Source organism: Hyla sarda, chromosome 9 (genome assembly GCF_029499605.1).
Source record: "Hyla sarda isolate aHylSar1 chromosome 9, aHylSar1.hap1, whole genome shotgun sequence".
Lineage (NCBI taxonomy): Eukaryota > Metazoa > Chordata > Amphibia > Anura > Hylidae > Hyla > Hyla sarda.
The window spans coordinates 167520994-167536716 of NC_079197.1; the positions used below are offsets into that span (position 1 = coordinate 167520994).

At 49.0% G+C, this 15723-nt stretch overlaps 1 protein-coding gene across 2 annotated transcripts in view; it reads left to right on the forward strand.

The window, feature by feature from the left end:
* Positions 1-15723, forward strand: part of PRRC2A (proline rich coiled-coil 2A) — an 85466-nt gene that overhangs the window by 24029 nt on the left and 45714 nt on the right. For both annotated transcript variants that reach the window (XM_056541040.1, XM_056541041.1), the window contains 4 exons: positions 2607-2784; positions 6743-6842; positions 14241-14313; positions 15526-15669. In XM_056541040.1, coding sequence (XP_056397015.1) covers positions 2607-2784; positions 6743-6842; positions 14241-14313; positions 15526-15669 — 495 coding nt within the window. The remainder of the gene's footprint in view (positions 1-2606; positions 2785-6742; positions 6843-14240; positions 14314-15525; positions 15670-15723) is intronic.

Here is a 15723-nt window from a genome sequence, read left to right on the forward strand (position 1 = left end):
ATGTAAGAAAAAATCGATACTTGCGATAATCGCGATTTTTTTCATTTGCCGATACTGAATCGATTCCAAAAATTCTTGAATCGATTCTTTTAGGGATGTGGAATTTTTATCTCCTGACGCCCGGAACAGCGTGTCCTGGGCATCAGGAGATAAAAGTTCCACTTTTGTGGAGCCGGACAGGCCGGATCTGACACGGCGCCGCTCTGGGTGTATGGAGCGGGCTCCGACTCGTGCCCACTTCGTACTATGCGACCCCCGGCTTATTTTAGTAGCCGGGGGCCGCCGCTAATAGCCAGCATGCGGCGATCGCCGCGGCTGGCTATTAAAGGAGTACTCCGGTGCACACTTTTCTCATGTTATCCCGTCCGGGCTGCAAAATAAAAGAAAACGCACTTTCTCTTACCTGCCAACGAGCCCCCGGAGCTCCGGTACAGGTGTTCGCTCCCCGTGCTGTATTCTTCTTACTTCCTGTTAGCCCGGCACATCACATGGAGCTTCAGCCTAACAGGAAGTAAGAAGAATACAGCCCGGGGACCGAACACCTGTACCGGAGCTCCGGGGGCTCGTTTGCAGGTAAGATAAAGTGCGTTTTCTTTTATTTTGCAGCCCGGACGGGATAACATGAGAAAAGTGAGCACCGGAGTACTAGATCGCCGCTGTCAAAGCTGACAGCGGCGTCTATTGGGATCTATGAATGCTCCCAGGTGGGCGATGTATCGGGATATATCGCGATGTATCGTCACCTAGACGGTATCGCGATATATCGGGATATATCGAATCGCCACACTGGTATCGCGATTCGAATCGAATCGCCAAATTCTTGGCCATTCACACCCCTACTCTATACTGAGGGAAGTAATGGCTTACAGCTGTGATGTGGTACATGTAGTAGTGTCCTTATACTGAGGGATGTAATGGCTTACAGCTGTGATGTGGTACATGTAGTAGTGTCTCTATACTGAGGGATGTAATGGCTTACAGTGATGTGGTATATGTAGTAGTGTCTCTATACTGAGGGATGTAATGGCTTACAGCTGTGATGTGGTACATGTAGTAGTGTCTCTATACTGAGGGATGTAATGGCTTACAGCTGTGATGTGGTACATGTAGTAGTGTCTCTATAGTGAGGGATGTAATGGCTTACAGCTGTGATGTGGTACATGTAGTAGTGTCCTTATACTGGGGGATGTAATGGCTTACAGCTGTGATGTGGTACATGTAGTAGTGTCCTTATTCTGAGGGATGTAATGGCTTACAGCTGTGATGTGGTACATGTAGTAGTGTCGTTATACTGAGGGATGTAATGGCTTACAGCTATGATGTGGTACATGTAGTAGTGTCTCTATACTGAGGGATGTAATGGCTTACAGCTGTGATGTGGTACATGTAGTAGTGTCCCTATACTGAGGGATGTAATGGCTTACAGCTGTGATGTGGTACATGTAGTAGTGTCTCTATACTGAGGGATGTAATGGCTTACAGCTGTGATGTGGTACATGTAGTAGTGTCTCTATACTGAGGGATGTAATGGCTTACAGCTGTGATGTGGTACATGTAGTAGTGTCTATATACTGAGGGATGTAATGGCTTACAGCTGTGATGTGGTACATGTAGTAGTGTCCTTATACTGAGGGATGTAATGGCTTACAGCTGTGATGTGGTACATGTAGTAGTGTCTATATACTGAGGGATGTAATGGCTTACAGCTGTGATGTGGTACATGTACTAGTGTCTATATACTGAGGGATGTAATGGCTTACAGCTGTGATGTGGTACATGTAGTAGTGTCCTTATACTGAGGGATGTAATGGCTTACAGCTGTGATGTGGTACATGTAGAAGTGTCTCTATACTGAGGGATGTAATGGCTTACAGCTGTGATGTGGTACATGTAGTAGTGTCTATATACTGAGGGATGTAATGGCTTACAGCTGTGATGTGGTACATGTAGAAGTGTCTCTATACTGAGGGATGTAATGGCTTACAGCTGTGATGTGGTACATGTAGTAGTGTCTCTATACTGAGGGATGTAATGGCTTACAGCTGTGATGTGGTACATGTAGTAGTGTCTCTATACTGAGGGATGTAATGGCTTACAGCTGTGATGTGGTACATGTAGTAGTGTCTCTATACTGAGGGATGTAATGGCTTACAGCTGTGATGTGGTACATGTAGTAGTGTCTCTATACTGAGGGATGTAATGGCTTACAGCTGTGATGTGGTACATGTAGTATTGTCTCTATACTGAGGGATGTAATGGCTTACAGCTGTGATGTGGTACATGTAGTAGTGTCTCTATACTGAGGGATGTAATGGCTTACAGCTGTGATGTGGTACATGTAGTAGTGTCTCTATACTGAGGGATGTAATGGCTTACAGCTGTGATGTGGTACATGTAGTATTGTCTCTATACTGAGGGATGTAATGGCTTACAGCTGTGATGTGGTACATGTAGCTATGTTGCTATAATGAGGTGCTGTAGCCTACGATTGTGATGTGGTACATGTAACCTTTGTCTTGCCATGTATCTTTACAACTTGCCAATTTGTGCTGAACAGAACGAGGATTTGGTCAGGAGCTTATTGTTTTTTGTTTCTTCTTCTCCAGTCACAACCCGCCATGGCCTGCAAAGTCTCGGTAAAGTTGCTATTGCCAGGCGTATGCCCCCCCCAGCCAACCTTCCAAGCCTGAAAGCAGAAAACAAAGGGAATGACCCAAACGTCTCACTAGTTCCCAAAGACGGATCAGGATGGGCAAGCAAGCAGGATACACCCGAGCCAAAGAGGTGAGGAAGCAGCTGTGACATTAATGTAGTGAAGGTTGGGACTTTGAAATGTGAATTTTGAGTGACGGGATGGACTTACAGGAGAATACAGAGAAAACTGTAAGATAGGGTGTCTGAGGTATCGGTATGTTGGCGTTTATTATCACTTAATCTTTTGCCAGCTGATGTAATGTTATATTGCACCCAGTACAGCACAGTGGGGCACCCTAACTGGCAAATGGACAGTGGTGTTACTAAATAGGGGACTCCCTTAAAGGGGTACTCCGCTTATCCCCAAAGGTTAGGGGATAAGACGTCTGATCGCGGGGGTCCCGCTGCTGGGCCCCCACCGCAATCTCCTGCAGCACCGAGTCTTCTGAACAAATGCCAGGCTTCTGGGGCAGTGGTTGTAACATCATGGCCACACCCCTTTGTGCCGACATGCCACACCCCCTCCATTCATTTTTATGGGAGTGGGCGTGTCCTATAGACATGAATGGAGGGGGCATGACCATGATGCCTCAGGCTCCGAGCATTCTGAACAAAATGTTCAGAACCTGGAGCGATGGAGTACCCCTTTAAATTAGCAATTGTTAGGCTACATTTACATGGCAGGATTTGCGCACATCAGCACCAATTCCACGTCCGCATTTATTTGTGTGGTTTCTGACTTGTGTGGAATCCAGATGCTGAAATTCTGAAGTGTGGATGGTTGTGCGGAATCCCATTGAAGTCTATTGGGTTTTAATTTGATGTGGAATCCATAGTACTTTTTTCTACATTTTGTAGCTTTAGTTGCAGTGAAGCTTTTTTCTGCTTTAAACCAGTTTTCTTCCTTTCTCGATCGCTCTTCTTACTGATGGGTATATGCTCTGGCCACTAGGAGGCGCTGACACTAGGAAAAAAAAGTCTGCTCCTCCCTGGCAGGATAGACCCGCCCACAGGAAGTGAGGTAATCAGTTTTATCTAGTGTTACCAGGAGGCAGACACAGGTCTGGGAGCTCCCGAGACCTGTTCTCTTGTTCTATTATTTTCTAGTTAAGTACGTTTAGTTAGGTTCTTTTTTTTTTTCTAGATTGGGCGACAGGAGCATGGCGCTAACTGCTCTCCCACATGCGACAAAGGGGCACGGTGCATAGAATATGTACTATTTACCCCTTCTCGCCAAAGGCCGGCGCCTGGGGTTATACCTTGGGTCTGGGTTCCCCACTGCCCCTGCTCGCTTTGCTATGGCAGCCTGGCATGATGCAGCATGGCTTTTAGCTGGCTGAGGACATCAGGAGGGGAGAATAGCCAAGAGCTAGGTAGGTATTCACTTACTGAACCTCTGGCAGCACTATGGTGGGACTTTAGGAGTTAAAGGATAACTGTCAGATATTTACAGGTACTGGTGGGTAGTGCGGGAGACGCTGATTCCAATGAGCCCTACCTTGCCCTGATCCGCCCGGACGTTCTCCCGCAATCATAGTTTTATTATATGTGGAAATCTTCCTGTAACTGGCACGGGCGGGGCTTTTGCAGCTAACTGGCACTGACGTCAGCGCCGCTTATGAATATTCATCCCGCCTCCCTCTAGTTAGGAGCGGTGAAGAGAGGGAGAGCTAGGGGGAGGGGGGATGAATATTCATAAGCGGCGCTGACGTCAGTGCCAGTTAGCTGCAGAAGCCCCGCCCGTGCCAGTTACAGCAAGATATACACATAGAATAAAACTACAATTGCTGGCGATTGGTCGGGCGGATCCAGGGAAGGTAGGGCTCGTTGGAATCAGCGTCTCCCGCATTATCCATCAGTGCCTGTGGAAAGTGCGGGAGAAAATATCTGACAGTTTTCCTTTAATTATCTCCCTGGGTCTCTCTTTCCTCTGCTACTCTGTGGACTCGGTCCACAACGGAACAATTTCGGGGGCTAAGGTCCCAATATCGGTGAGTCAAACTATATCTATTATATTCTCCCCCCGCCCGTAGACTCAGTATAAAGCTCAGGAGTTATGGTGGCCACTTCTCTTCAGGTCAGCTACACACTTTAGCTGCCGCTCCCTGCACTTTCTGCGGCCACAGACTTTTCTCCTCTTCGCCCCGGCTGTTCTGTTCTCCTCCGGCACTTTTTGCTGGCAGGAGCCATAATGGCGGTATGTAGCTCCCCCCTTCTTCCTGGGCTCTGCGCGGGACTGGAGATCAGCTAAGCACGGACTGGACTCACTCCCCACTCTGTCGCAGCTGCCTTGTTTCAGCGCCCACAGACTCGCCTGCAGTGGGTGCGTCAGTCATGGGGAAGCTGTCGCTTTTACAAATGCCAGCGACCACTTGTACTGGGGACTCGGAGCATAACTCCGTCTTCCGCCCCCACCCCTACAGCGCAGGAACTGGGGGTTATAGGTCTCTTCCCTCCCCAGCTGGCTGTCATTATGGCATAGTGGAGTCTGCATAGCTCCCCCTCCTTCTCTCCTGCAGTGTGGCATTGAGGGGTCAGTGGTTCCTCCAGCCGACGCTGTCATCGGCACAGTCATCAGCCGTGTGTTAAAAAAAAAAAATCGGGTGTTGCACACGGCGACACAGTCTGTTCCACAGCCCCCATATGCCTCCAGGTATCTTTCCCGGATTCCGGTGCAGGGTGGCTCAGTCGCCTGCTCTACTGCCTCAGTCAGCAACCAGATTGGCTCTGTTGACGCACTGTCGGTCCCCTCCTTTATTTTTTCTCAGGCACCAGGGTTTCACCCCAAAGGGTACCTCCCACACGCTATAGGTTACTGCATGTGCTTCTTACTTGCAATCGCTGTACCCAGCACCAGTGTCCAGGATTCAGATCCCTCTGTGGACACAAATGGTTCCTCCCTACCTCGCTTTGTTGCTGCAGGGTTCCCAGGGTTGCTGCGTTCTCCCAGTACTTTGACCCGTTGCCGCAAGGCTTCGTGCCCTGTTCCTACAGTACTTTTCGGACTTGGCTATCTCCTTTTGCAGGAGGTACGGGGATCAGGAAGCTCAGCACGGTCAGTACCTGAGTTTCCTCTCACCACAGTGCCGATGACCCTTGTCTTCCCCTCCTCTGGGGGACTGTTTTGCTGAATGCTTCTACTGCTGATATGGAGTCATCTCCCTCTTTCCCCCTACATTGGTGGGGTACTTGGCTGGGCCCTTGTTTTTGCTGACAGCATTTAGAAGAGCTTTGTAGCGGCTATGCCTGTGTGCTTACGGCCCACCATTGCACCCTGGCTCTCCCCCTGTTTCTTGGTTCTCTCCGGCTGCTCATACAGTCATGGCACTCTCTTCTGTTGGTGGAGTTTAAGCAATCACGAAGGGCTCAGCGTCAGCCAGTCTAGCCACTGTCTGTTGTTTGGGCCCTGCCATTGCTCTCCTTCCTTGACGCATTCTCCCTGGAGGGGTGTGTTCATCCTTCCCACTGACACAACAGTCTTCTGGAGTAACCTTCATGTACCCAGATCATGAGTCCCAACTGGGTTCCCTTTGTTTGTGCTTTGGTTTTGGAGCCTGCAGCTTTTCAATTTCGGTCATCGATCTTATGCATTATGCTTTTCTATTCCCAATAGAATTGGTGTCACCCAATGAAGAGCGACCAAGAAAAGGAGATTTTTTTCTTCTTTGTAATCACTGTAAAATCTCTTGCTCGTAGCCTTCATTCGGGGACACCGCACCCACCAATTTCTTCATTTTTGGTCTGGATCCTCTTTTCCTGTTGAGTTTTTTTTCTCTCCAGGTTTCTTTTCTAGGGTCATATTTCTTTGCTGGCTTGTCCTACTGCTTGGTGACAAAACTGATTACCTTGGTTCCAGTGGGCGGGTATATCCTGCCAGGGAGGAGCCAACTTTTTTTCCTAGTGTCAGCGCCTCCTAGTGGCAAGAGCATATACCCAATAGTATCGGTGTCCCCCAATGAAGGCTAAGAGAGAGAGAGAGATTTTACGGTGAGTACAAAAGAAAAAATCTCCTTTTTTCATTGTTTGCTTTCTTTCCGTTCACCCTCAGTACCGATGTCTCTCCAGCAGCGCAGCCGGAGTCGCAGCCACAGCCGGCTTCACAGACGCCTGCATCAATCCAGCCGAAGCGTCCCCCAGTTCCACAAGAGGTAACATGGCAGATCACTTGATGAAATCAGAATTTGCTCATCACTTATCTCTTTGGATTGTAAAACAACCAATGTGTCCTTCAGTGTGTGTGTGTGTGTGTGTATATATATATATATATATATATATATATATATATATATACATATACATACACACCAATAACGTTTGCCATCTTCATAGTTATCGTCTAGTTTTGAATGTTGGTTCTAGGGATTGGGAAAAACTAGTGTAAGTTCAAATAGAGAAAAAAACAGACATGGTCGCACAGCTACAACATGCACATTGATCTAATGATCTAATCTTCTCAGCAACATTTAATAAACTAACAGGTCGTTATTGTACTTTATAATCATGAAGTGTAAGCCCGTTAGCCACGTCACAGCCACCTGTAAGTAGCAGGTCCCTCACATCCCTAGCATAAAATGGCACAGCACTGAGCGGCGCCCACAGGGGAACGGCCCACTGGCAGAGTAGCCCCAATGCCACCCGATTCAGACCCTGGGCTGCACCTCCCCACAGACACAACGCCGCAGCAGCTATGGACGCCGTACAGCGCAGCACCTGTCTTTGGGGAGGTGCGGCCCAGGGTCTGGTTCGGGTGGCATTGGGGCTCTGCCAGTGGGCTGTTCCCCCTGTGGGCACTGGTGTTGTGGCATTGGTGGCTGCCGCTCAGTGCTGTGCCATTTTATGCTAGGAATGTTAGGGACCCGCTCCTTACAGGTGGCCGTGACGTGGCTAGTGGGCTTGCACTTCATGATCATAAAGTACAATAACAACCTGTTAGTTTCATAAATGTTGCTGAGAAGATTAGATCCTTAGCTGGCATCTCTTTAGATCAGTGCTTCCCCAGCTGTTGCAAAACTACAACTCCTATTTAAGACGCCCTTTCTGAAAAAATAACTTTTAATTATGTTAAATTTCTATGATCCAGAATACATATTAAGAATCCAGTCTGCATCTGTATTATTACGAACAGTTGATAGCCGGTATTAAAAGGGTTATCCAGGAATAGAAAAACAAAGCTACTTTTTATCGAAAACCTCTCCCCGTCTGTCTCCAGGTTGGGTGTGGTTCTGCAGCTCAGTTCCATTGAAGTGAATGGAGCCAAGTTGTAATACCATGCACAACCCTGGAGACAGACATGGAGCTGTTTTTGAAAGAAAGTAGCTCCGTTTTTCTATTCCTGGATAACCCCCTTTAAATGCTATAGACTATCGGCATCTGCAGTCCAGGCTATACATTGTTTAAAATATAGTTACGCCTCCCTCAACACGTAAAAAAAATTTCTAAATTGCTAAATTTTGTCCCCTTCATATACCAGGAAAAAAAGTGATCAAAAAGTCCCATCTAAAAAAAATTGGTACCAATAAAAACTACAGATCACGGTGCAAAAAATAAAACGTTGTACATCCTCGTATAGGGAAAAATAAGAATTATAGGGATCAGAATAGGACATTTTAAGCACTCCAAAATTTTTTTTTCCAAAACTAGTATAACAACACAAAACCTATATAAATTGGGTAATTGTATAGACCTACAGCATAAATATATGTCTCATTTTAACCGTAAAGTGCACTGCGCAGACTCCCCTACCCAATTGCACGCATAACCCTCCGTAACCCTCCGGCCCCAAGACATCTTATCCCCTATCCAAAGGATAGGGCATAAGATGTCTGATCGCTGGGGACCCCCGCAATCTTGCATGCATCACCCACCTGTCACAACTCCCTGTCCACGTGGTTGGGAGGCATAATACTGAGAGCTTCCAGCAGTGCTTACAGGTGGGTGCTGCATGCTAAATTGTGGGGTTCCCTAGCGGCGGTACCCCCGCGATCAGACATCTTATCCCCTAGGGGATAGGGGATAAGATGTATTGGGGCCGGAGTACCCCTTTTAAGCAAAATAGGGTTGTCTGATTTGGAATTTTTTTAAAGAGGAGAAATCCAACTGCAAGATCCTTTGAATTACTAGAAATGGCTCATACATGTTTGACAGCTAGAACAAGGTGCAGGCCTGTATAATCTGCAGAACAAATGTGTCATTATGTTATTATTCCTGCCGTGATCTTACATGACTTCATTGGTTGCCGCTCAGCCTGTAGTTTATACTTTCATTGTAAAGGGTTTTGTGTAACATTTTCTTGATGAAGAATTTGTTGACAATCATCTTTTCTCTATCGGCTCCATTGGGGGACACGGACCGTGGGTGTATGCTGCTGTCTCTAGGAGGTGTGACACTATGGTAATAAAAAAAAGTCGGCTCCTCCCAGCAGGATATACCCGCCTTCAGGCTCTGAGCTAATCAGTTTAAGCTTAGTGTCTGAAGGAGGTGGACATGGTCTGGAATTTTCCAGACCAGGTCTTCTGATTTTTTGTTTTCCTAGTTAGGGACGTGTTAGTTTTTTATTCCTTTTTCTTTTCTGTTTTCAGGTGGGGACTCAGGGACTCCGGTTCCCTGTTTCCCCATTGCGAGTAAGGGGGCACAGACATTGCGTATATACGCCGTTCACCCCCCCCCCCCCCCTCGCCAACGGTCAGCGCCTGGGTTGGTACCTCATGGGTCCGGGTCCCCCTATTTCCCTGCTCGTCTCACTCGCGCATAGCAGCCAGTCGTGATGCAGGTAACTAAAGCTGACTGAAGACTTCACTGAAGACTCCATTAGGTAAGTTCTTCTGACTGAGGTAAGTACTTTTCCTCCCTTTACTCCTTAGGTAAGGACTCGCAACCTCTGGAGACCCCCTGTTTTTGGCCCACCTTTCAGGTTATGGGACTAACTTATACAGGGGCTGGATTTTTATTCTGGGGAGCAGTGGCATTTCAGGGGGCATGTAATTTATTGGGCACTTCACTGTATGTGTGTGCAGCGCCTTATATGCGGCTGTCAGCCGCGGTGCTGGTACCAGCCGTGCTCTCTCAGCGCCGACTTCTCTCTCTCTTCTCCGGCAGTGCCTTAAATGCGGCTACAGCCGCGGCGCTGGTTCGGGCCGGACACTCTCAGCACTTGCTCATTTTCACTTCTCCTGCATCGCCTTATATGCGGCTGACAGCTGAGGCGCTGGTACGGGCCGGGTGCTCCCAGCGCCGGCTTACTTTAATTTTCTCCGGCAGTCCCTGCCGGCATACAGGCCACCCGCTCTATTCCCCGAGCGCATATGCGGCTGACATGTGCGTTTGGGACAAGGAGCGGGCGCCATTACAGCTTCTTCTCGGCAGTCCATAGCTCCGCCCGCAAGGCGGTCGGAGCTCTTCAGAGGCGCACAGTAGCCTCCAATCAGCGCCGTGGGCGCCAATTTCAGTTAGGAGGGGCCAAATTAGTTAGTGCCTCTGCTTCAGGCACGCCCCTCTCTCCCTATTGGCTGGCACTCTAGCTGCACGGAGCCGAGTTCTCCTCTCTGCAGCTGCCTGGGGTCACAGACTAGGGTGAGAAAGTCCCTGTCTTTTTTTTTCTCAATATGTCAGTACCCAGAACTGTTCCTCCCTCTAAACAGAATCCTGGAACGTCAGTGACTTATTTTGCCTGTAAGCACTGTAATACCAAGATGCCTGGCTCTACTGAGCCCACTTGCCCTGCCTGCTCCACTGCTCCCCGAGACCCCGTGATGCCCTTCCGGTTCCGGTGGCTTCAGCCGCTCCACCAGCCTGGGCTTCTTCCCTGACCCAGTATATGGCTGACTTGACCCAAGTCTCCCGTTCAGTGGCTGAGGCCTCCCGGGAAGTGGTGTCCGCCTTGTGGGGGTCTTACTTGCGCAGGGCCTCTGAGAGGGCCCGCTCCTCGTCTTCTCATACTTCACGCTCTCACAAGCGTACTAGGGGTGCCTCGTCTGACTCTTCCATTAAGTCTTCAGATAGAAATGAGCGTTCCCCTCGTGGGTCCCCCCCCCCCCCCCGTCATCTGGGCACAAACGTCGCTCCTCCGGAGGATGTTCTCGGAGTCGCCGCTCTGCCACGCGTATGCGGTCAGGGTCGCCCTCCTCCAGGGCTGCCTCTACTCGTTTACATTCTCCTGGAGAACTGGCGGACGAGGCTTCCGAGCCGGCATCTGACTCAGAGGACCGCTCGGACTCAGTTGAAACGGTGTACTCATTGGTGACAGCCACAAGAGACACCTTTCACTTAGAGGACCCAGGATCTTCGGATGTCACTCCAGGAGTATCCTTTCATCGTACTAAGCCAGCACCTCAGAAGTTCAGCTCTCACGCGGACTTTGTCGACATTCTGGAATCTGCATGGAAACATCCAGACAAGAGGTTCCCAGGTATCAAGACGATTCAAGAACGTTATCCATTTGACAAGGACTTTGTCACCTAGGTGGTTTTCCCTCCCACTGTGGATCCACCAATCTCCCGGATCTCTAAGGCGACTACACTGCCACTGGCAGATGCCGCTGCCTTCAAGGATTCCACGGACAAGAAGGTAGAATCCTTAGCGAAGTTTGCCTCTGAAGCAGCTGGCTCTTCTCTTCTTCCCATCTTCGCCTCGACCTGGGCAAGGCCCTGTCGGAGTGGTTCCAAGAGCTCTATTAGGATATCTTAGCGGGATCCCCCCCCCCCCCCCCCCCCCCCAGAGTATCTATCTGTTCTGGCTCTCCAATGCTCTAAATCTGGGGACTTCCTGTGCGCAGCTTCCAGGCAGTCAGCCCGTTGTCCTTCCTTTGCTGTGGGTCACCTAGCGGCTCTCCGCCGCTCTATGTGGCTTAAAGCTTGGAATGCGAATGGTGCTTCCAAAAGGTCTCTCACTGTGCTTCCTTTTACGGGTGGCCGTCCTTTCGGCAAGCGCCTTGATGAGATTATCTCTGAGGCGACGGGTGGTAAGAGTTCCTTGTTGCCTCAAAATAAGGCTCGCCCTACTTCCCAAGGGAAGTCCTTTTCCTTTCGGACCTTTGGCTCCAGCAAAGGGTCCGGGCAGGCGCCTTCGCGGGACAAGAAGGCTCCCTCGTTCTGGGCGCGCCCGTCTTGGAAGTCGGACTCCAACCGGTCCAACCGTTTTGCTCCCAAATCAGGAAACCGCAAACCCACTTCGGGATGAAGTGAGGCCCCCACCCGCGGCTTTTTTCTCGGGTGGGAGGTCGTCTCTTACTTTTTCGAGACATCTGGACCTTGGGTCAGGGACGTGGTGTCCAACGGTTACCGAATCGAATTCGCCTTCCTTCCGGGGGGATAGCTTTTTTTTCGATCCCAGGTCCCCCGGTCGCCTTCTCTGGCGAAGCAGGTAGTTGAAACGGATGCCAGCCTGTCGGGCTGGGGCGGCATGTCAGGGATTGGAAGGTTCAGGGACTCTGGCCTCCCCGAGAGACCCTTCTTCCGATAAACCTATTGGAATTACGGGCAATTTATTCTTTGTCTTCTTCATTGGGAGTCCCGGCTTCAGTCCCATCCTGTCCGCGTCCAGTCGGACAACGCCACGGCCGTGGCGTACATAAAACGACAACGCGGCTCTCGCAGCTAGGCAGCCATGGCCGAGGTGACCAAGATTCTCCTCTGGGCGGAAAGCAAGTCCGGGACCCTCAGGCTCTGGCCATGGGCGCCCTAGTGATTCCTTGGGCGTGGTTTTCCCTACCCTATCTGTTCCCTCCCCTTCCGCTCCTTCTCAAGGTACTGAGGAAGCTCAAAACAGAGGGTGTCCCCGCCATTCTGGTAGCTCCAGATTGGCCTCGAAGGTCGTGGTTTGCCGATGTAGTCAGGCTCCTGGACGACGCTCCACTGCACCTTCCACTCCGCCAGGACCTGCTCTCTCAGGGTCCTCTTTGCCACCCCAATTTTCAGTCGCTGCATTTGACGGCGTGGCGGTTGAGACCGCGGTTTTGAAGGCCTGCGGGTTCTCTTCCCAAGTCATTCACACCATGCTCAGGGCTCGTAAGCCCTCCTCCGCAAGAATTTACCACCGTACTAGGCGGTCTTATTTTCATTGGTGTGAAGCTCAGGACTTATCCCCTGTAACCTTCTCGGTTCCCCGTCTTCTCTCCTTTTTGCAGTCGGGTTTGGAACTGAGGTTGTCTCTCAGTTCCCTTTAAAGGTCTGTTTTCGGCCCTTGCTATTCTTTTCCAGGGGCCTCTGGCTTCTAATTCTCATGTCCGGACCTTCCTTCAAGGAGTGGCGCTTGCTGTTCCTCATCGGTCACCCTCTCCCCCTTGAGACTTGAATTTGGTTCTGAGTGCCCTCCAGGGTGCACCCTTTGAGCCCCTTAGAGAGGTGTCTCTCCGCTTCCTTTCTTGGAAAGTGGCGTTTCTTGTGGTCATCCGGCGGGTGTCTGAATTGGCAGCTCTTTCCTGCCGTTCTCCGTTTCTGGTGATCCACCAGGACAAGGTTGTTTAACGGCCAGATCCTTCCTTTTTGCCTAAAGTGGTCTCGGCCTTTCATCTCAATGAGGACCTTGTCCTTCTGTCCTTTTGTCCTGCTCCTTCTCATCCTAAGGAGCGCTTTACTACACAAGCTGGATGTAGTTCGGGCTGTTCGGTCTTATCTCTCCATCACTTCTTCGTTTCGGCAGTGTGATTCCTTTTTCGTCCTTACGGAAGGTCATCGCAAGGGACAACCTGCTTCCAAGGCCACCATTTCTCGGTGGATTCGGTCCGCCATTTTGGAAGCCTATCCCTGTAAGGGGAAGATTCCTCCTTTCAAGGTTGTGGCTCATTCTACCCGTTCTGTTGGGGCATCCTGGGCTCTCCAGAATAGAGCCTCGGCCTCGCAGATTTGCAAGGCGGCTACCTGGTCGTCTTTGCACACTTTCTCGAGGTTTTACCGAGTTCATACTTTCGCATCGGCTGATGCTAGTCTGGGGCGTAAAGTGTTGCAGGCGGCAGTGGATCGACCGTCTTCCTGACTGCTTATCTGCCCACCCAAGGAACGGCTTTGGTACGTCCCATGGTCTGTGTCCCCCAATGGAGCCGATAGAGAAAAGGAGATTTTTGTTTGCATACCGTAAAATCTCTTTCTCGGAGGATCCATTGGGGGACACAGCTCCCGCCCTTTTGGGGTTTTTCCTTTGGTTCTCTGTCCGAGGGTGTGTTCAGTTATGTTTTTTTCTTCTGGTTCTCGGACAGTTTGGGGTTTTTCTTTGATCTGTTGGTCTCCTCCTATTGCTCTGGAACTTAAACTGATTAGCTCAGAGCCTGAAGGCGGGTATATCCTGCTGGGAGGAGCCGACTTTTTTTATTACCATAGTGTCACACCTCCTAGAGACAGCAAGATACACCCACTGTCTGTGTCCCCCCAATGGATCCTCCGAGAAAGAGATTTTACGGTAAGCAAACAAAAATCTCCTTATTGGACTCCAGCAGTGACTAGCTGTACATCAGCCCTCAACGCTTATTCTAAATGTTGTATTATAAAATTTAAAAAAAATTAAAAATCTTACATTTCATTTCCATTATAATTATTTCTCCTTTCTTTTCTGTTCAGCCCCCCCAACCAGCCGCCGCCGTGGTAAAGACCTGGGCACAGGCCAGTACCACACATGGAGCACAAGGAGATGGTATGAGAATTGCTAAACCTTTATAGCAAACTAAATGTAACTGCAGAAATTCTCCATTCCCAAATACCCTGGCTGCACAACCAATCAATTCCAAATCAGGTCAGATACCAATAATACTAAGAACCAGAAACATATAGACATGTTAGTGTCATGAGAGCGGCATATGGTTAGACATGGAATCACATGACTTAAATAAACCAAAACATGCGCAATACAGTTAAAAATATTTAAGGGGGGTACTGCATTGTAGGACAATTTATCCCCTAACCAAGGATAGGGGGTAAGTGTCTGACTGCTGTGCTTGCTTTTTTTGCTCTGCATTTAGATGGGGGATCATCAAATTAATATAGCAGCCCCACCTAGTGTTCACTAAGTAAAGTGCAACTGCATGTAAAGGTGCATTCACACCACGTTTTTGCAATACAGTTTCCGTTCCGTATCAGGTTTTTCATGAAAAACGTATTCCTCAAAACGTGTGTACAAATTTTAACCCGTATACAGTTAAAAATCGTATACGATTTTAAAAATTATGTCCGGTTGCATCCGTTTTTAAAGAAAAAAAACTTATACGTTTTTAACTTTTCACTCCATTATGAATAAAGTTTCACTTGTTTTGATTGAGATTCCAAGAAAAAAACGGTGCAATGTCAAAAACTGTGTGGTGCAAACCGGATGGAACCATACGCACATCCGGTTCTGTACGGTTCCCATTGACTCGCATGTTTAAAAAAAAGTGTACGATTTTAATACGGTTTTTCCACCCGGACCAAAGACCGTGGTAAGCTACAGTTTTGGGTATGGGAAAAAAATGGACAAAACCGTACAAGACGCAAAACGGATGCAGCCGGATGCATCGTTTGGCATACGGTTTTCAATGGAGAGTCAATAAATACGGTTTTCTATGGAGAGTCAATGAATACGGTTTTCTATGGAGAGTCAATGAATACGGTTTTCTATGGAGAGTCAATGAATACGGTTTTCTATGGAGAGTCAATGAATACGGTTTTCTATGGAGTGTCAATGCATAGGGTTTTCTATATGGTTCCGTACAGTTTTCAAATTGAAAATGTATACTGGAACTGTATTGCAAAAATGTGGTGTGAACCCAGCCTTAGCCAGATAGTATAATAGCCCCACCTAGTGTCCATTGAAATGCCATTGCACTTTATCTGTCTGTCTTAGCGCTTTTGTTTTTCTTCCCATCTGCCATAGGTGGAAAGGCATCAAGCCGACTGTCGCCATTCTCTCGAGAGGAATTTCCAACCCTGCAGGCGGCTGGGGACCAGGACAAAAGTGGGCACGACCAGAGCACCTCCGCTGTGTCGTATGGGCCCGGACCAAGCCTCCGCCCCCAGAGTAAGGAGCATGCTTATCTGTAAGATTGATTTTTTTGATATTTCTGGCCTGTAT